Source organism: Zophobas morio, unplaced genomic scaffold (assembly GCF_036711695.1).
Source record: "Zophobas morio isolate AGI-343-1 ecotype UQ-CSIRO unplaced genomic scaffold, CSIRO_AGI_Zmor_V1 ptg000004l, whole genome shotgun sequence".
Taxonomy (NCBI): Eukaryota; Metazoa; Arthropoda; class Insecta; order Coleoptera; family Tenebrionidae; genus Zophobas; species Zophobas morio.
Genome location: NW_026972109.1, coordinates 5,012,165 through 5,032,361, shown reverse-complemented (window position 1 = coordinate 5,032,361; position 20,197 = coordinate 5,012,165). Strand labels below are relative to the sequence as shown.

At 35.2% G+C, this 20,197-nt stretch overlaps 5 protein-coding genes across 5 annotated transcripts; 1 reads left to right on the top strand and 4 right to left on the bottom strand.

The window, feature by feature from the left end:
- Positions 1–6: 6 nt before the first annotated feature.
- LOC135134300 (uncharacterized) lies at positions 7–920 on the bottom strand. The gene is made up of 4 exons (XM_064062941.1): positions 777–920; positions 522–731; positions 321–476; positions 7–272 (listed from the first exon to the last, which is right to left on the bottom strand). Exons 1-4 carry the CDS (start codon positions 867–869, stop codon positions 36–38), a joined length of 696 nt encoding a protein of 231 aa, XP_063919011.1. The 5' UTR covers positions 870–920; the 3' UTR covers positions 7–35.
- A 31-nt stretch (positions 921–951) lies between these two features.
- On the bottom strand, positions 952–2,230 carry LOC135134292 (uncharacterized). The gene is made up of 7 exons (XM_064062933.1): positions 2,104–2,230; positions 2,004–2,048; positions 1,836–1,955; positions 1,579–1,788; positions 1,373–1,528; positions 1,109–1,327; positions 952–1,053 (listed from the first exon to the last, which is right to left on the bottom strand). Exons 1-7 carry the CDS (start codon positions 2,158–2,160, stop codon positions 967–969), a joined length of 894 nt encoding a protein of 297 aa, XP_063919003.1. The 5' UTR covers positions 2,161–2,230; the 3' UTR covers positions 952–966.
- A 4,113-nt stretch (positions 2,231–6,343) lies between these two features.
- LOC135138638 (uncharacterized) lies at positions 6,344–7,388 on the bottom strand. The gene is made up of 5 exons (XM_064068617.1): positions 7,254–7,388; positions 7,001–7,210; positions 6,803–6,952; positions 6,549–6,761; positions 6,344–6,500 (listed from the first exon to the last, which is right to left on the bottom strand). Exons 1-5 carry the CDS (start codon positions 7,386–7,388, stop codon positions 6,405–6,407), a joined length of 804 nt encoding a protein of 267 aa, XP_063924687.1. The 3' UTR covers positions 6,344–6,404.
- A 128-nt stretch (positions 7,389–7,516) lies between these two features.
- On the top strand, positions 7,517–8,389 carry LOC135138658 (uncharacterized). The gene is made up of 5 exons (XM_064068636.1): positions 7,517–7,601; positions 7,646–7,831; positions 7,876–8,031; positions 8,076–8,261; positions 8,311–8,389. The coding sequence occupies exons 1-5, from the start codon at positions 7,536–7,538 to the stop codon at positions 8,362–8,364; spliced, it is 648 nt and encodes a 215-aa protein (XP_063924706.1). The 5' UTR covers positions 7,517–7,535; the 3' UTR covers positions 8,365–8,389.
- Positions 8,390–8,782: 393 nt separating this feature from the next.
- On the bottom strand, positions 8,783–9,954 carry LOC135138651 (tetraspanin-8-like). Its single transcript, XM_064068630.1, has 5 exons — positions 9,780–9,954; positions 9,420–9,602; positions 9,184–9,372; positions 8,952–9,134; positions 8,783–8,901 (listed from the first exon to the last, which is right to left on the bottom strand). The coding sequence occupies exons 1-5, from the start codon at positions 9,837–9,839 to the stop codon at positions 8,860–8,862; spliced, it is 657 nt and encodes a 218-aa protein (XP_063924700.1). The 5' UTR covers positions 9,840–9,954; the 3' UTR covers positions 8,783–8,859.
- Positions 9,955–20,197: the final 10,243 nt, after the last annotated feature.

Sequence of the window (20,197 nt, the reverse complement as noted above, 5' to 3'; positions counted from 1 at the left end):
CAAACACAGGGAAAGTTAGTACTTTATTTGAAAATTTACGTTTCACATTTTAGATAGTACAACATGGCAACAACGAGGAGCAGTTCGATTACGGTGAGAGCTATCGTACCAATGGCTACGTTAACTCGTGATTGTAGTACTCCCTCTAGTTTGAATTTAGACAGTATCGTTGGTTTCTTGGTACTACAAGATTGGTTTTGTTCGTTGCAACAACTAAGTCTTTCCTCTTCCGAGTCGTTTGACGTGTGGTACTCGGATCCGCAACATCGGTACTGAAAGAGACTCACTCGTTAAAACGTCGCGGTTTAAACCTAAGTTACCTTTTCCTGGTACAGATAAACAGCAGCCTTTGCTCTTTCGCTCGACTTAAAATCTTTAAACAATGAAGTTAAATCTTTGTCGTGCGAATCTTCCACTGTCACTGTGATTGAGAAAAAGATGAACCAGAAAATCATCAAGATAAGATAGAATGCGTACTGAAACACTTCATTTACGCTAGTTTAAGTAAAACGGGTCTTTACCGAAGCCAGAAAATAACGTTTCAGGCGGGCAAAACCATAAAACCCTAGTACAAGAATGAAGATTTTTTGTAACGAAAGTCCAACCAATAGTACTTGATAAGCTTTCGGAATTTTACCCAACTGCTTAGCCACGTCGTCCGTTATTAGTAAAAGGTTGTTAACGACCGCTTTGGTACTTATTGCTAGTACCATGAAAGCCGAGAATATCGTCTAGAAAACAAATTTTAGATACAGTTTTTGCTATTTTGAGAGTACCAGTTTGCATGTGATGATCAACAAAGCGATGGCACGATTTGCCTTGATTGCGTACTGCGGTACTTCACACGGACTCACACACTGGACTTCCATTTGAAAAATTTTTCGTCAAAACACAATCATACCGAAATTTGACAGCTGGCAAAAATTTGTCAACCACAAAAACACAAACAAGTGCATACAATTTGATTTATTTAAAGCTTGATAGTAGAATGTCGTGCCTGGTCCGTCTGCGAAGATAGTACATCATATGTGCAGTAAGAAAAATTTCGAAACACTGTAATTAAATTTGATTATTTAATCGAAAATGTGGTGGAAATTTGGTACTCAACCATGATGAGTGCGAATCCACTTATGTACGCATCCCGCACACGTGTGTCGTATACTTTGGCGTAAGCTTTTAAAACAGTCATTTTGTCGGTGCGGCAGGTGTTGTTGAACGTTTGGTCGGCTATGCATTTTGTTGAATTGTCTATTGTTGTAGTATTACAGCAACTCAGTTGATATTTTTCAGTATCCGAGCTGTGGTACTTCGATCCACAACACTGGTACTAAAAACTCAAATAGAAAAATGGAACTTATTGGGCTTTGTTTACCTGTTTTTGTAACGTATACACGGCGGTTTTTGCTCTCGAATTTGAAGAAAAATTTTTGAATAGTGTCGCTAGATCATGGTCTTCGGGGTTTGTGGTAGAGAAGACAACGAAACAAAACATGCACATCGCGAGCATTAGTATCAAGTAAAATAGGTACTGAAAACGAGTTTACATTAAAAAGGAAGTCTTTTTAACGGAAGTTTTACGTAGGCTAGAAGATGCAGTTTTAGCCGTGCGTTGCCGTAGTACCCCAATAGACAAACAATACACGTAATAATTATGCAGGTGGCCACGAAGGTTTTGATACAGCGTGGAATATCTCCTATATGTTTTGCATATTCTTCGGTTGTATCTAGAATCTCGTATATCAAGGCATCTACTTTCAGTACTACTATCAATATCGCTGTGTATGTTAACTGGAAAAAGCTATGATTTTGGTAAAGTGGGTACTATAAAGTTTTACCAGTTTGAAGGTTATCATGAACACGGCTATGGCGCGGTTTATTTCGATGGCGGCACCTAAAGTGCTCACTATTTCAACACTCTCTTCACTTTGGCTAGACTCCTCGTCTACGGGGTTCAGCTGTTTAAGAACCACTCAGTTTATCAGCATCAAAGCAAAAATTCTTACCAGCGCTAACTGATGCAAGCTCTGAGCTCTTTTATCCTTCAGCATCTTAACAAGGTTTTGATTAATCGTTAAACAGATAGGTGAAAAAATAATTTCTTACGAAATGTGTACTCGAACTTTGAGAGTCCAATCTGTCGGTTAGAGAAGAAATGTCCATTGTTTGTAAAATATTCAAATATAAAGTGAAAAAATGTAGATAGAATAAAATTTTATTATTTTGACGTTAATGTTGTCCCCATGGCGTTTCTAGATTTTATACACACTTTTGATTCTATGGTCATTTTCAAAAACAATATACGAAAAATTAAATTTTATATGTGTCTTTGGTTTACTTTGTATAACACGATTACTTCAGAACATATTCACACGGTAACTTCTCGTCGAAAAATAAAAATTTTACTATGAAGCTCTTTGGCTCACGACGAATAAAAAAATCATCAGAATTGAGACAGGGCGGGCGGGCGGGGCTTATATTTTGCCTTTATTTTTCTTAATATACATAATAGCCATCTTTTCGCAACAAGAAACTTAAAACATGGTTGAAATGGTACAGTTTTGCAAGGAAATATGGATTTTGTAATTATATTTTGGCAAATGACATGTCCCCATAACATGTTCAAATTGAAAAAATCGCAATTCAAAAATTTTTAAATTTCAAAAATGGACAATTCGAAATGTCGATTAATCGGAAATAACAAAAATAACATAATTAAAACAAGTATTAAACAATTTTAAACTCAGGAAATCGAGAGACTGAAAAATTTAAGAAACCGAAAAATTGAAAAATCAAAGACAAAAACGAGACAGCGAATAATCTAACATTTAAAAAGTCCAAATTGAAAAATCGAATACTTAATTGGAGGACCGAAAAAATGAAAAATAGATAATTTGCAAAATCCTAAAACTGAAATGTCGAAGAACTGAAAATTGAAATAGTCCAAAGGAAAAATTAAAAATCGAAAAATCCGTAAATCGAAAAATTGAAAATTCAAAAAAAATGACATATCCTCTAAGAAAACAGAGGGTGGGTGGGCGGGGCTAATATTGATAAGATAAGACTGATTTTGGCACTTTTGACATTTTACACCATTTTTCAACTATTTCCGAAAATTAGTTGAAGACATTTTCTTGTACATTTCGATATCCAGAAGTCATTTTCGTTTTCATTTCTTTGAAAATTCCTACAGTTTTTCGAAAATCGATTTGAAATACAGCTGTTTTAAAGATTAGCGCTTTTTTACATTTTTCGCATGGTAGATTTTATTATTAATTTCCACTCCCAGTGGAGAGAAAAACATTATTAGCCCCGCCCACCCACCCTGTCTCCTTTTCAGTGATTGGTTTCATCTGATCTGAATGAAATGAATGAGTATAAAAATACTGAACAGAAATAAAATTAGTCGTTAGAATGAGAAGAGGGGTGGGTGGGTGGGGGTAGTATTTGCTACGATAAGACTGATTTTGGCAAGTGACATGTCCTCATAACATGTTCAAATTGAAAAAATCGAAATTCAAAAATTTTTAAATTTCAAAAATGGACAATCCGAAATGTCGATTAATCGGAAATAAGAAAATACAAAAATTGACATAGGTATTAAACAATTTTAAAATTAGGAAATCGAAAAATCAAAAAATTGTAAAATCGAAAGACTGAAAAATTTAAGAAATCGAAAAATTGAAAAATCAAAGACAAAAACGAGACAGCGAATAATCTAACATTTAAAAAATCCAAATTGAAAAATCGAATACCTAATTGGAGGATCGAAAAAATGAAAAATAGATGAATTGAAAAATCTTAAAACTGAAATGTCGAGGAATTGAAAGTTGAAATAGTTCAAAGAAAAAATTAAAAATTGAAAAATCCGTAAATCGAAAAATTGAAAATTTTAAAAGTGGAGAGGTCGAAAAATGGAAAGATCGAGAAATGAGAAACCGAGAAAGCAATTAAAAATTCGAAAAACAGAAAGAGCAAGTACTAATATAATTAGCCCCGCCCACCCACCCTGTCTTTTTTTCAGTGATCGATTTCATCTGATCTGAATGAAATGAATGATCTCACACTGAAGAGAATTGAAATTAGGCGTCAGAATGAGAAGAGGGGGGGGTGGGTGGGTGGGTGGGGCTAGTACTTGCTAAGACAAGACTGATTTTGGCAAATGACATATCCTTCAAGAAAACAGAGGGTGGGCGGGTGGGTCTAATATTGATAAGATAAGACTGATTTTGGCACCTTTGACTTTTTCCATCATTTTTCAACTATTTCCGAAAATTAGTGAAGACATTCTCTTGTACATTTCGATATCCAAAAATCATTTTCGGCTACGTTTCTTTGAAAATTCCTACAGTTTTTCGAAATTCGCCAATTGAAATACACCTATTTTAAAGATTTGGGTTTTTTTTATTTGGTTCATATCCTAGATTCTATTATTAATTGCCACTCCTACTCGGCAGAAGAAAATAATTAGCCCCGCCCACCCACCCTGTCGCCTTTTCAGTGATTGATTTCAGCTGATTTGAATGAAATAGGTGATCTTATCCTGAACAGAAATAAAACTAGTCGTTAGAATGAGAAGACGGGTGGGTGGGTGGGGCTAATACTTGCTAAGATAAGACTGATTTTGGCAAATCACATATCCTCCAAGAAAACAGAGGGTGGGTGGGCGGGGCTAATATTGATAAGATAAGACTGATTTTGGCACTTTTGACATTTTACACCATATTTCAACTATTTCCGAAAATTAGTTGAAGACATTTTCTTGTACATTTCGATATCCAAAAATCATTTTCGGCTGCGTTTCTTTGAAAATTCCTATAGTTTTTCGAAATTCGCCAATTGAAATACACCTATTTTAAAGATTTGCGCTTTTTTCCTTTGTTCACATCCTAGATTCCATTATAAATTGCCACTCCCACTAGACAGAAGAAAATAATTAGCCCCGCCCACCCACCCTGTCGCCTTTTCAGTGATTGATTTCAGCTGATTTGAGTGAAATAGGTGATCTTATCCTGAACAGAAATAAAATTAGTCGTTAGAATGAGAAGACGGGTGGGTTGGTGGGGCTACTACTTGCTAAGAAAAGACTGATTTTGGCAAATGACATATTCTTTAAAAAAATAGAGGGTAGGTGGGCGGGGCTAGTATTTGCTAAGAAAAGACTGATTTTGGCAAATGACACGTCCTCATAACATGTTCAAATTGACAAAATCGAAATTCAAAAATTTTTTAATTTTAAAAATGGACAATCCGAAATGTCGATTAATCGGAAATAAGAAAAATAAAAAAATTGAAACAAGTATTAAACAATTTTAAAATCAGGAAATCGAAAAGTCAAAAAATTGTAAAATCGAAAGACTAAAAAATTTAAGAAATCGAAAAATTGAAAATTTTAAAAATGGAGAGGTCGAAAAATGGAAAGATCGAGAAATTGAGACACCGAGAAAGCAATTAAAAATTCGAAAAACAGAAATAGTAAGTTCTAATATAATTAGCCCCGCCCACCCACCCTGTCTCCTTTTCAGTGATTGATTTCATCTGATCTGAATGAAATGAATGATCTTACACTGAACAGAAATAAAAATAGTCGTAGAATGAGAAGACGGGTGGGTGGGTGGGGCTAGTACTTGATAAGATAAGACTGATTTTGGCAAATGACATACCTTCCAAGAAAACACAGGGTGGGTGGGCGGGGCTAATATTGATAAGATAAGACTTGTTTAGCACTTTTGACATTTTCCACCATTTTTCAACCATTTCCGAAAATTAGTTGAAGACATTTTCTTGTACATTTCGATATCCAGATGTCACTTTTCGCTTCCCTTTTTCGGAAATTCCTACCGTTTTTCGAAAATCGCCAACTGATATACAATTATTTTAAAGATTAGTGTTTTTTTACTTTTTTCACATCCTAGATTCTATTATTAATTGCCACTCCCACTCGAGAGAAGAAAATAATTTGCCCCGCCCACCCACCCTGTCTCCTTTTCAGTGATTGATTTCATCTGATCTGAATAAAATGAATGATCTTATACTGAACAGAAATAAAATTAGTCGTTAGAATGAGAAGAGGGGGGTGGGCGGGGCTCGTAATTGCTAAGATAAGACTGATTTTGGCAAATGACATATCCTCCAAGAAAACAGAGGGTGGGTGGGCGGGGCTAATATTGATAAGATAAGACCACGGTGATTTTGCCACTTCTGACATTTTCCACCATTTTTCAACTATTTTCGAAAATTAGTTCAAGACATTCTCTTATACATTTCGATATCCAGAAGTAATTTTCGTTTTCATTTCGTGGAAAATTCCTACAATTTTTCGAAAATTGCCAATTGAAATAAATCGTAATCAATGCATGCATTTATTTCTTAGTTAAACAACAACATTGCGATACTTATAAAATACGTTAACTAGATATGTTCGACATCTGGCTTTCTGTACTATCCATAGCTTTTTTTCTCAAACGATAAATCATTCCAAAAGTAAGAACAGCTTCAAGGATCTAAGAGCAAACCAGTTGAATTCTGCCCCAACGAGGATTCTTTTTTACCATAATCGCTATAACTGAACCAAAGATCACTATAACGTATTCATCGATTTCCCTCCTTTTCATCGACGTCCAAGCTTGCGCTACAAATGTATTACAAAGCTGTGGGAATACTTTTTCCGGTTGACACCTGACAACCCTCTTTTGACCACAGCAGCTTGAAGGCAACGCGTCTAGATCTTCAAATTTGTAGAAATCGGTACCGCAACACTGAAACTAGAAACAGCGGTAACTGTAACCAAATAAGTCCAACTAACATGAATCTGGAACATATTTAGCCTTCTCTCTTTTGTTTTGTCGTCGCGGAAGTTTTCGAACAGCGTTATTACATTTATATCTCTGGTATCTTGCGGAAGTACGGTAATAAGGAAGACGATCCCTGTGATTATGAGTGCGTTAGTTCCATACTAGAAAGCAGACTTCAGTTTGTGAAAATAGTTCCATGTTTTTGGTACAAAGGTAAGCAGGTGGGTGTTCAGCGTTGCAAAGCCGTAAATTCCAAACGCACACAGCATGCACACCTCGAAGGCGATTATCGCGTTGGTCCGCTGTATAGCATCGGGAAGGTCATACAAAGGTATGGCTTGGTCTTCTGTAACTCCTAAAAGTTGATTGATTGCATCCTGACCGCACACCACCAGTACGAAGACGGCCAAACAAGCAAGCTGAAACACAACGTGAGAATTTAGAGATGTGCCAAACACTCACGAATTTGCTTATGATCAAGACGAGAGACACCGAACGAGTTAAGTCCATGCATTTGTCTCTTTTAACTTGAGGCTTTTTGAACCTGCGCCGTTTGGTGATCGATAGGTCGGATAGGCGATCTTCGTGGATGAACATTTTCTCAAAGATGAAACGTCGACGAAACTGATGAGTTGAATGTTTGATAAATGTGGGTTGCCTGGGAGAAAAACAAGTTGGAAACTTTCTTAAATCGCGGGTGACTGGAACTCTTGCCAAAATCTACTTGGCAGACAGTTTTCCAAAATGTGTAAAAATTGTGGATTACAACTACTCCGATTTGTGTTTTTAGCCGTCTGTGTTATCATTTCGGTAAGTCGGTTTGTCGAACACTTAAAACTTGTGTTTTCTCGAAGATTCTAGCTGTGGTACTCATAGTACTGACTTGTATGTACATAAATCCCGACAAGTTAATTTTCGACGAGTATTTGAGCGCTGTTTGTATTGTTGGACTTACAGTGTCATTTTTTGTCCTACTGGACACCATAATCTTAGGAACTTTTTGTGGAAATTACAAAAAGTACCCGAAATTTCTCAAAGTGGTACGTACTTACACGTACGAACAACGAAACTAATTAATTTCTAGTACGCTTACTCTGTTTTCGGTTTCGCTCCCGTCTGCCTTATCATAGGTATGATAGCTGTGGTTGTAAGTAACCACAAAGTCAAGACAACGGTTAAAGATCTATTTGACCATTTCTCGAGGAATGTGACTGAAGATGTGGACTATATCCAACAAACGGTACTACTTTATCTGTGTAAACTAAAGTACTAACTCGATTCTAGTACGAGTGCTGTGGACGTGATGGTAATTTTCAATGGACCACTCCGCCTCTCGAAAGTTGTTGCTCATCCAAGTCGTGCAAAGAGGATGAAAAATACGCGAGAGGTTGCATCAATGCAGTTTCAGATCAGTTTAGAAGGTACAGAGAATTAGTCGGTATTTTTGTGCTATGTCTGCTTGTTTGGATTGTACCTTTTCAAAGGTTTGTATTTCTTGGGTTATCATGGATTGTTTTAGACTCTTGCTGGTATAATGGCGGTTTATACAAGCAGTGTGATCAAAAAAGAGTAATGTTGCACTTTCGACCAATAGGGACAAATTTTATTTTGTTGAAAATAAAGCAAAAAGCAAGACTTGTGTTTATTTCTTTATCTTATTGGATGCAGAAAAAAAATTACAAAACAGGGGAAGTACTATCTGAATTCCGATAAGTATTACTTAATACTAGGAATTTGGTCTCTTTATTACTGATTCGACATTTGCCCGTCTTATCTGATTATATTGTGGAAAATGTACAGTCATGTACTCCATATTTTTACAACTTTAAAAACACTTGAAATTAGAAATTCTAAGAAAAGATAAAGTTCGAGCTCAAGTAAGCTTATGCCAAATACATATTTTATGACAAAGATAAAGTTAACAGCGCACATAATTACATCATTGTTTCTCAAACCTGTGACAAAGATTCCTTCGAGTAAAAACGCGAAAATTTTTAATTTTTTGTAATTTTATTAAAAACAGTTATAAATACTTGTACATAAATAGCGTTACAGATTACGTCAGTTTTCACTTCTTCCTCACCATGCAAGCAAAAATTGCACCAACGAGCTAAAAATTTTTGCTATAGTTATTTCGACACCAAATCCACAACCACTTACCTCTACTACGGCGAATCCAATAGCGACTCCACCGATAATTTTAATGTTATCCATAATTATATCCCTAAAAGCTGCGGCACATCCTACTGTGTATAGTGTGTTTCCTTTGCTCGCACCTTCGTAACAACTATCAAGTAGGTCAGTGCCCCAATATGCAGTACCGTTAACACCGCAACATTCAAACTGAAACCCAAAATTATTTCTGAAACTACTAACTCCATAAACCACTCACGTCTTGTTGAATCTCGTCAATAATTTTTTCTTTGTCGTTCGTCGGTGTACTTTTATAATCGTCGAATACTTCTTGCACGACTTTTAATACTGCTTTGTCCAACTCCTCGTCGTCGTTGCGAATGGCGACGAAAGCCAACGCTCCCAAGACAATTTGGAGAATGAAAAGCACGATCAAAATAACTGCATACTGAAAAAAGTCGTCAGTTTTTGCTTATTGGGGGTGGTTAGACTCACTGTTGTTAGCATGCAGCTGTTTTGCTTGATGGCTCCGCAGCAGCCGAAGAAGGCTATAAGGAAAATTATGACACCCACAGCTATGGCGAACCCACCAACTGAGAAATCGGTGAAACTATCCAGGCCCTTGTTTTCGTTGACTAGGATTATAGCACCCACGGCTATGAGGGCTATACCGCATACCTGCAGACAACGTGCCAATTTAGATAAGATAGAACTATTATTAGAAGAGTGGTAATTACGTAACGTAACCGACTATTGATTTTTTTAATAATTTGAGAATAGGGGCTAATTTTGTTGAGGTTAAATGTTTGAAAAAGTGAATACGTTTTACTGAAAAAATAACTGATTAGTACTTACCACAATCAAGAAGTTGAATAAAAATAAAAGGTACTTTGCTATTCCTGAGAGGCAGCCCATGGTGGTGTGTTGTGGGAGACAATCGAGAGGGGAAGTTTACACTAAATGTTTGATTTTTAAAATGACAAGTTTTTCTGATAGGTGTAGTTTATATAGAGGCTTATGAGAGTCAAACCTTTATTATACCTTACTTAGGTTTTACTGTTAATGATGTTGATGAGGGGAGATAAAAGATAATGGGAAATAAACAATATGACTAATAAAACTACTCATAGTGGACGTATTACCGATTTCCTTTAAAATATCGGGCAAATGATTAATTTATCAAAAATTTGTCAGTGCGTAAGAACTAGATCTCTTAACAGGAATTTGAAATGACTTATTTGCAGTGTACATCAATTTACGATAACAGTGATAACAAAAACGTTGTCTCGAGTGTTGCTAAAACGTTTTTCAAAAAATATTAAAAATAGTGGAAAAAGGATTTTTACTTGATTTGCTCAGAAATTCTAGTATTCAGCTTCTTAAAAAAAATCGGGCAATAACAGTAATTAATGTGGTTTTACTAGCCACTTAAGTCTATTATTTTTACTGTAATTTTCAATAGTAGTGCTTGAGATAACTGGTATCTACCAGAGAATACTAGAAACGTGACAATTCGTGCGAAAAAATTCCCTAATGACGGCTATCCACCCTACATTGCTGACACACATTTTAAAGTTATACGCAGTGTCCGAAGTGCGATTTTCGTTTTGTGATTAACATCCTCGCACCCCTGCGTCTTTAAATATGACTGTATTTGTTTTTTTTTGTTTCATCTCGGATTCTTTTGTATTCTTCCGGATTCTCCCCGATCCTCTCGGAATTTGGCCGATTCTCTTATATTACTTTCTTGTATTCTCTCATATTTCTTCGGATTCTTTGCGTATTATTTAAGATTTCGTCAAATTTTATGCAATTGTTTTCAGATTTTCTCTGGTTCACTCTGATAGTTATAAATTCTACCAGATTTTCTTGGATTCTTTCAAAAACGTCCGGATTCTTTCATATTCTCTCATATTTTCTGAATTCTTTTCGTATTCTTCCGGATTCTCTCGGATTTAGGATTTTTACTTCCCGAGCGTAAGCAAAGGAAGTATTATAATCGAGTCCGTCGGCCGACTCTCTACTTTTACGTTTTCTCGATCTTTTATGACCCCTAGAAGACGAAGAAATAGGTCTCCCATTTCCGTCTGTCTGTCCGTCCGTCTGTCCGTCTGTCCGTCTGTTGTCCCGAATTTTTATTAGACAGATAATCTCCGAAAGTACTCGACCGATTGTTGTGAAATTTTGTACTTATATTAAGAATATCATGTAGATGGTAAAACGCTAACCAAAATTTGTCTAATCATCCCCACCACTAATGCGATGACGTCACTTCAAAATTGTACATAGTAAATGGGTTTTCAATTGTATAAAATAACATAGTCCTACACATGTAGTTTACAACTCTGAATCGACTTTTCACCCGAAACGTCCAGATTTTTGGAAAAAAAATCAAAATTATAAAACAACATTTTGAAATTTAATTTTTAATCTGCTAACCAGAATGCTTTGAAATGTTGCAGATGTTTTAAGGCTATAAAGAGCATCATAAATCTTTAGTCAAAAAATATTTGCTTATCCCCTCCAAAAACTTGATGACGTCAGCTCAAAAGTTTGTGGAATAAATCATATCTAAAATGTACAAAATATGATGAGCCTGTACTTGTGATCTATCACTCCATTCATATTTTTTGGATTTGCATATACAGGGTGACTCAAAAAAATTAATGAATGCGTAAATATATTTTATTGATTTAATCAGTAACTACAAAACCGAATGCTCTGAAATCTTGCAGATGTTTTAAGGTCATAAAGAGCATAATAAATGTTTAGTCAAAATATATTTGCTTATCCCCTCCAAAAACTTGATGACGTCAGCTCGAAAGTTTGCCGAATAAATCATATCTAAAATGTACAAAATATGATGGGCCTGTACTTGTCATTTATCACTCCATTCATATTTTTTGGATTTGCATATACAGAGTGACTCAAAAAAATTAATGAATGCGTAAATATATTTTATTGATTTAATCAGGAACTACAAAACGGAATGCTCTGACATCTTGCAGATGTTTTAAGGTTATAAAGGGCATAATAAATGTTTAGTCAAAATATATTTGCTTATCCCCTCCAAAAACTTGATGACGTCAGCTCGAAAGTTTGCCGAATAAATCATATCTAAAATGTACAAAATATGATGAGCCTGTACTTGTCATTTATCACTCCATTCATATTTTTTGGATTTGCATATACAGAGTGACTCAAAAAAATTAATGAATGCGTAAATATATTTTATTGATTTAATCAGGAACTACAAAACCGAATGCTCTGAAATCTTACAGATGTTTTAAGGTCATAAAGAGCATAATAAATGTTTAGTCAAAATATATTTGCTTATCCCCTCCAAAAACTTGATGACGTCAGCTCGAAAGTTTGCCGAATAAATCATATCTAAAATGTACAAAATATGATGAGCCTGTACTTGTCATTAATCACTCCACTCATATTTTTTGGATTTGCATATACAGAGTGACTCAAAAAAATTAATGAATGCGTAAATATATTTTATTGATTTAATCAGGAACTACAAAACGGAATGCTCTGACATCTTGCAGATGTTTTAAGGTTATAAAGGGCATAATAAATGTTTAGTCAAAATATATTTGCTTATCCCCTCCAAAAACTTGATGACGTCAGCTCGAAAATTTGCCGAATAAATCATATCTAAAATGTACAAAATATGATCAGTCTGTACTTGTGATCTATCACTCCATTCATATTTTTTGGATTTGCATATACAGGGTGATTCAAGAAAATAAATGAAAGCGTAAATTTATTTTACTGATTTACTCAGGAACTACAAAACCGAATGCTTTGAAATCTTGCAGATGTTTTAAGGTTATAAAGAGCATAATAAATTTTTAGTCAAAATATATTTGGTTATCTTCTACAAAAAACTGATGACGTCAGCTCAAAAGTTTGCCGAATAAATCGTATCTAAAATGTACAAAATATGATGAGTCTGTACTTGTGATTTATCATTCCATTCATATTTTTGGATTTGCATATGCAGGGTGACTCAAAAAAATTAATGAAGGCGTGAATTTATTTTATCGATTTAATCAGAAATTACAAAACCGAATGCTTTGAAATCTTGGGAATATTTTAAAGTTATTATAAGCATGGTAAACTTTTGTTCAAAATGTATTTGTTCATCCCTCCTAAAAAAATTGATGACGTCACCCTTAAATTTTGCTGAATAATCCTATCTAAAAGCCAAAAAATATGATGAGTTTGTACTTGTGATTTATCATTCCATTCATATTTTTTAGATTTTCTTAAGAGGTGGTTCAAAAAAATTAATGAAGTCAATTTATTTTATTGATTAAATTAAAGGCAACACTTATTATTAGTATTACACCCCAACCAACCCAATTTGGTAGACACAAAATTTGTTAAAGGAAAAACTCGGTTGAAACATAAGGGTAGCATTTGTTTTATGCGTTCACTTGATTCCGCGAATGTGAAATAGACATGTTTATAATCAACCAATTGTGAATTTCACCGTCAAGAATTAAAATAAAACCCAATGTTTTATATAATAAGCGGAAGTCGAAGCAATAAAACCGACGGTCGTTTTGTTTACAGTTTCTCTGTTTGGCTCTCACGTATGCTGTTACGCCTGTCATCTTAAATTAAGAATGTTTATACATACACGATTTTCAGTTGCCTCTGATACGTAGGTATACGTGAGTAAATTGTTTCGTTATTTTATTGATTATTACAAATCAATATTCAAACGACCCAATTCATTTTCCCGAAAATTTGAGAATATAATAATTTTATTCTTAGTATTACACTACATCTATCCCAACTGATATACGTGTCCTTGCAAAAATGTTGATGACGTCATCGCAATTTTTTTTTAAATTCCCACTACAAAAATGTAATGAGAAAAAAAACACAATAGGCATGCAGTCGTCAAGTTTCCGACAGCGAGGGAAGTACTGTCTAAACTCTTTAGACCAATTTTTTGTTTTTCAATGGCCATTTTACACTAAATAAAATAAGTTAGTGAAATGGAGAAAGGAGCTACTAACCCCACCCACCCACCCTCTCTTTTCTTAGAGGCTATGTCATTTGCCAAAATCAGTTTTATCTTTGCAGATACTAGCCCCGCCCACCCACCCTCTCTTTTTTTAGAGAGTATGCGATTTGCCAAAATCAGCTTTATCCTAGCAGCTACTAACCCTGCCCACCCACCCTCTCTTTTCTTAGAAGGTATGTCATCTGCCAAAATCGATCTTATTTTAGCAGGTACTAACCCCACCCTCTCTTTTCTTAGAGAATATCTCATTTGCCAAAATCAGTCTTATCTTAGCAGATACTAGCCCCGCCCACCCACCCTCTCTTTTCTGAGAAGGTATGTTTTTGCCAAAATCATTTTATCTTGTGGTGACCGAAAACATAAGCAACCATGTGCACGTTAGCGCTTTTGGGTAGCGTGTAGTTCTGCTTGAAATTTTAGTTAGAGGGTTGTTAAAAGAGGGCGGCTTGGTAGAGAGGTGAAAGCGCCATTGTTGGTTTGGTGCTGTGTGTGAAATCATGGTGAAAAGGCGCCTTGAGTTAGGTTAAATTTAGTTGGTTTGGTAGTTAATAAAATGGAGCCTTTGTTTTCTAATCGAAAAAATGCTAACACGTGCGGTAAATTTGTTTTAGTGTTTGTAAATTCACAGGTTATGTTAGGAGTTTAATCGTTAACTGGGCATTAGATTTGTTCAGACTGAACACTTGCTAGGAGATTTCATGAAATTCACTGTGTCAGGACTCGTTTGATTTTGTTTTTTTAATTATGAATAAGTTTCTGGATGCCTTACATTGTAACACTTCTTAATCCTTCACACAAGATTGCTAGTAGTTCATTTAAGGCAGTTAAATTAACCCATATCTAATACTACTATATCGCTAACTCTTCAGAAGTAACATAGAAACGGTGTTCACGAACAGAGAGAGACAGAAGATGTTGTTTTCTGTTTATAAGAATACCGAGGGTCTGTGCGCATGTACACAAAATAGAAGCGAAAGTACGAAATGTCAAAACGCATCCAGTCACGCTATCGACTACAAATCAACCAAGTATGAGTGTATGCGCAGTACTGTTTAGTTCCACAGAGAGACAGAGAGGTCCGATATATTGCTCTGCCGTTATGTTTTCGGACTCTTTTGAGGCCAGTTAGCAGTATAGTACTATTAGATATATAAGGTTATTTCGATAGAACTTTCCTCTCCCTTCAAGTATAATATGACAAATCTTGCTTCTCTAAAAAAAAATCGATTTTGAGATTTTCGTTTTTGTGATAATTTTTATATAGAAAACTAGCGGCTTCCAAGTACGGTCAATGTAAAATATATTTGAATCAGATAACCAACGGGAAAAATATCCTCTTAGCACTAATAACAAGCTTCAATTCAAGTGTTTATGTTTATACATCACTAACGTGGATACAGTCATAACAGAAAAGAAAAAAAGAAAATACTAATTTTGGCATAAAACATGCGACTGCTATCCCAGGAACGGTTATATCCTGCTATTATATCGTTTTAAGTTTTTTGTGAAAATTTGGACCTTTCAGGAAAAGCACAAGCCTAGGAATATATTGTTGTATAATATTTAAATCATTTCAAAACAGAATTCCTTGAGATGACGTCATCAAATTGTTGGTAAGGATGATTAGCCAAATTTTGGTTTGCGTTTAACCATGTCCATGACATTCCGAATATACGTAAAAAATTTCGCTACAATCGGTCTGGTGGCTTCGGAGATTACGTGTCCAATGAAAATCGACACAGACACCAGAAAGACAGACAGACAGAAACGGGGGATCACTTTTTTCGTACATGAATCGTCTAGAAAACATGAAACTGGCAAATCGCCCGATGGACTCGATTACTATTAGGTATGTCTTCCTTAGCTTACCCTTGGAAAGTAAACATTTTAAGAAAACTAATTAAACAAAGTAAACTGTGGTTGTAAAGCCGAAGAGGAGGTCAATTAAAATATATAAAAATATATAGGGTGTTTCATTAAAAACAAGTTTTGTGTAACGCCTTAAAACCGGAACACTTTGTATAGTTAAATATAATTTTAAAACATACCGGGTGTCTGGAAAATGTCGGATTAACTCTCCGCTACGCTCTTAACAATCAACTGGTGAGTCTGGGAAAAATAGTAGAAAAATGGTGTTTTATTTCCGGGTAGATTTAAAGGAATCTGATGTTTTGTTGCTGGATGAACTTAAAAAGATCTTTTGAGCATTAGTGTTTTATTTTTTACGAATGTGAAAAAGTCTTGAGTGTCGCAGTGTTTTTTTTTTATTTGGGAGACTCTTGGATACCCATAGAGTATTACTTTGGAAGCCCATGGAGATTTTTTTTGCACTCTTTTTTCTTAAGGGGTGTCTCATTTGAAAAATCAGTTTTATCTTAGCAAGTACTAGGCCCGCCCACCCGCCCTCTCTTTTCTTAGAGGGTATATCATTTTCTAGAATCATTCTTATCTTAGCAGGTACTAACCCCAGCCGCCCGCCCTCCATTTTCTTAGAGAATATGTCACTGGCCAAAATCAGTCTTCACAGGTCCTAGCCCTACCCACCCGCCCTCTCTTTTCTTAGAGGTTATCTCATTTGCAAAATCAGTTTTATCTTAGCAGGTACTAGGCCCGCCCACCCGCCCTCTCTTTTCTTAGAAGGTATCTCATTTGCCAAAATCACTCTTATCTTAGCAGGTATTAGCCCCGCCCACCCACCCTCTCTTTTCTTATAGGGTATATCATCTGCCAAAATCACTCTTATCTTAGCAAGTACTAGGCCCGCCCACCTGTCCTCTCTTTTCTTAGAGGGTATCTCATTTGCCGGAAAGGAAAAAATTTATTTTGACCAGAAACATTCGTAGCAGGTACCCTCTTCTTTACAATAGACGCAGACCACTCTTTTTTTTTAAATACTTACGTTCTTAGGCCCTTATTTTTTACTTGTTGTATTGTTTAAAGCTTGTTTCTCTATACATTGCTATCAAAATTTTCCTTTATTTTCAATTTCTTTTAAGTTTTGTAGATGCAGACTTCTATTAATTTGGATGTATTTAAAAATGATTCAAAATGAGGTTAATTGTTTAGGACGCGATAACCAGCAGCGAGTACCCTCTTCTTCATTCAACGCACTTCTGTTTATTTCTTGTTTGAATAAATTTTGGAACTCAATGTCTCTCAGCAAGTAATTTAGCACTCTCGGCTACGCCTCGGGTATAAACAGCACCTTTCGTCATAAAATTTAATTTTTACTGATTTGAAAGACGTTTAAATGGATTTTTAAATTATGACTTTCATTTTTCCGTATAAATTTCTATCCCGGGTGTCTGAAAAATGATGTGGTTGTGTTTTTTTTTTGTAATAATTTGATAAAATTCCGTTTGACAACACTGTTTGGCGTATCAAAAATTGTCAAAGTTTTCAAAACCCACGTTTAAAATGTTCACGGTTAATTTTAGGTTCCTTGGTGTATTTTTTTCGGATAAATTTAAAGAAATCTGATGTTTTGTTGCTGGATGAACTTGAAAAAATCTTTTCAGTTTTTAGTGTTTTCTTTTTTACGAATTTGAAAAACTCTTGAGTGTTTTTTTTTTAATTCGGGAGACCCTTGTGTACCCATGCTCTATGAATTCGGAAACCCATGGAGATTTTGTTGGAACACCGTTATTTTTTGAAAAATTTAAAATATTCTAGAGGTTCTAGCTATCCTTGTTTGGAAAGAATTTAAAAGTGCTTTGGAGCCTGAAGTGTCTTTTCTTATAATCATTTAATTAAATTTCTTAGAGGGTATCTCATTTGCCAAAATCACTCTTATCTTAGCAGGTATTAACCCCGCCCACCCACCCTCTCCTTTTTTATAGGGTATATCATCTGCCAAAGTCACTTTTATCTTAGCAGGTAGAAAAAGACCGTAGAAAAGTGCAGCAGAATTCATAATATAATATCGTGGACTGACGGGGGGATTAAAGATTTCTCTGCTTAGACAATTACGTCGCAACGTGAATAATTACATCACCGAGGAGCTTTCCTCGCAACGCCTAATGTATTTTGTGTTTATTTATCATGTGTTTTTTTGGGGATAAACAGTCCCCGATATAAACCCCCAAAACAAATTGTTTTAAGTAACCCATCACTTGGATCATGGCATAATGTAACATCATATAAATTCTTTGTTTGAATCGTTGATAAAATATGGTGGTTGTTAAAAATTTCACAAGATTATATGGCGAATTTAAATGTTGTTTATCGCTCTTTTTGAAACTTTAACACTTGTTCAGTTGTCGTTAATACTAGAGTTATAAGATTTGAACATTTAAATGGCATTGAGGCTAAATAACGCAATAACACGTAGTCGAAGCGGAGTGCGCGGTTCCTAGTCGAGCTGGCGGGATTTATCGCGCCATTTGCACAAGAGATGCAGGTTAGAATAGAATTCTAGATGATGTAACGCTGTCGACGTGGCCCAATAGTCGAAACCCACTCTTGTGGTGCTGGGCGACAGTGCTTGCGTTAGATAGAATCACCATCTTGGGTAGGAGAACAGCCACGACCGGGAGCCCCAAACTCCGCTCGCGCTACAACGCCCCTTATGGGTATTTTTGCTGTGCTCTATAATGAAACGGAAATAGTTCGATCGCCACACTGTTATAGCGCTCTGGTGCCGCTACCGCTGCATAGTTTGTTATTAAAATTGTGTCCTTTTAATGACTGCCATTGTTTTAAATTTACCACCACACGTCTGTAATAACTTTACTAAGGATTTCGCTTTGCTCTTATTAAATGTGTGATATTCAAATATTAGCATTGATTCAGAACGTTTAATTTGATTTCATTCCAAGTCACTCAAAGTTTTTTTTGTAACTGAACTCTTATTCACAGCTTTTTTTTTCTTTTTTTTTGTCAGTGGAGGAATACATAATTTTGTATCCTCCATAAATTTTGTGTTTTATTTAGCGGTACTTTTCCCAATTTGGGGTCCACAATTTGCATCGGAACGCATCACGCCATTTTTCAAAAACACAACGTAGGGTTCCATTTTGTCAGACGATCACCGCCAAGGATAAATTTTGAATTCTTGAATTTTTCGCGGGCTTTCAATTTTTTTCACATATCGATTTAAGGCGGGATGTTTGAGTTATTTCAATCTAAACAGATACTGGCCCCGCCCACCCACCCTCTCTTTTCTTAAAGGATATCATTTGCCAAATATTAGCAGGTAATAAGACTGATTTTGGAAAATGACGTATCCTGCCAGAAATTTAATTAAATTATTATAAGAAACGACACTAGAGGCTCCAAAGCATTTTTTATTTTTTTCCAAACCGAAATACCTTGAACTTCAGGATTGTTTTAAATTTTTCAAACAAAAAACTGGATCCCAGAATTAACTCAAAAGCAGGTCTGTTACGATTCTTCCAAAAATAGAACACCAAAGTGCCCTAAAATTGTTTTAAATAATTTGCAAAAAAATCTCCATGGGTACCCAAACACTGCGGCACTCAAGATTTTTTCAAGTTCAACCAGCAACATAACACCAGATTCCTTTAAATTTATCCGAAAATAAAACACCAGGGGACCTAAAATGCGAACATTTTAGACGTAGAGTTTTGAAAACTTTGTCAATTTTTGATACGTCAAACATTTTTAACTGCTTACTCGATTTTTGCTGATTTGTACCTTCGCTTTATGTCAGGCAAGCATTATTGTCAAATAGCAAAAGGACCAATTTTCCGGACACCCGGTATATCGTTTTTTATGCGTCCGTTATATTTTTAGGAGTATTTATTGCATTTGCAATTGTAACATCTTGGATATCGAAAAATCTAAATAATTGCATCAAAAAAAAGGAAGTAGACTGTTTCAGTTCAAATAATAAAAAAAATAATGCATCACTACCAAAGTGTTATGACTATGAGTCATACGTTAAATGTTGATATTTCTGTAAAAATAGCGTCACATATGTGACGTGTAAACAGTAAGTTTCACGCAAAATCCTGTTATCTTCTTTGAAACAGATGATCTGAGACGAACTTTTCCATGATAATCACAATTTTATCATGTGCAATTAAACGAAAACGGAGACCATCAGTCGAACATTTTTAGAAAAACTTAAGTTACAATTTTTTTCTTATCTCGAAAATATTACAATTAAACTAATACCTTGTAGATATATTTTGGTCAAGTGACTAATTCATCAAAAATGTTTCAATTCCTAAGAACCACTTAACTTAGTAGTTAGAGATGATTT

Excerpts from the sequence above, each read along its gene's own strand:
- LOC135134300 (XM_064062941.1), bottom strand. The coding sequence starts at position 869 with ATGGAAGTCCAGTGTGTGAGTCCGTGTGAAGTACCGCAGTACGCAATC. Across the intron at positions 732-776 it reads TGATCATCACATGCAAACTG|ACGATATTCTCGGCTTTCAT; the intron begins GTACTCTCAAAA and ends TTTGTTTTCTAG. Across the intron at positions 477-521 it reads AACGTTATTTTCTGGCTTCG|TACGCATTCTATCTTATCTT; the intron begins GTAAAGACCCGT and ends GAAGTGTTTCAG.
- LOC135134292 (XM_064062933.1), bottom strand. The coding sequence starts at position 2,160 with ATGGACATTTCTTCTCTAACCGACAGATTGGACTCTCAAAGTTCGAGT. Across the intron at positions 2,049-2,103 it reads AAAGTTCGAGTACACATTTC|ATGCTGAAGGATAAAAGAGC; the intron begins GTAAGAAATTAT and ends AACCTTGTTAAG. Across the intron at positions 1,529-1,578 it reads AACTGCATCTTCTAGCCTAC|TACCTATTTTACTTGATACT; the intron begins GTAAAACTTCCG and ends ACTCGTTTTCAG.
- LOC135138638 (XM_064068617.1), bottom strand. The coding sequence starts at position 7,388 with ATGTTCATCCACGAAGATCGCCTATCCGACCTATCGATCACCAAACGG. Across the intron at positions 7,211-7,253 it reads TCTTGATCATAAGCAAATTC|CTTGCTTGTTTGGCCGTCTT; the intron begins GTGAGTGTTTGG and ends GTTGTGTTTCAG. Across the intron at positions 6,762-6,802 it reads TAAATATGTTCCAGATTCAT|TTTCAGTGTTGCGGTACCGA; the intron begins GTTAGTTGGACT and ends CGCTGTTTCTAG.
- LOC135138658 (XM_064068636.1), top strand. The coding sequence starts at position 7,536 with ATGTGTAAAAATTGTGGATTACAACTACTCCGATTTGTGTTTTTAGCC. Across the intron at positions 7,602-7,645 it reads CCGTCTGTGTTATCATTTCG|ATTCTAGCTGTGGTACTCAT; the intron begins GTAAGTCGGTTT and ends GTTTTCTCGAAG. Across the intron at positions 8,032-8,075 it reads TGGACTATATCCAACAAACG|TACGAGTGCTGTGGACGTGA; the intron begins GTACTACTTTAT and ends ACTCGATTCTAG.
- LOC135138651 (XM_064068630.1), bottom strand. The coding sequence starts at position 9,839 with ATGGGCTGCCTCTCAGGAATAGCAAAGTACCTTTTATTTTTATTCAAC. Across the intron at positions 9,603-9,779 it reads TATTCAACTTCTTGATTGTG|GTATGCGGTATAGCCCTCAT; the intron begins GTAAGTACTAAT and ends CGTTGTCTGCAG. Across the intron at positions 9,135-9,183 it reads TTGACGAGATTCAACAAGAC|TTTGAATGTTGCGGTGTTAA; the intron begins GTGAGTGGTTTA and ends TTTGGGTTTCAG.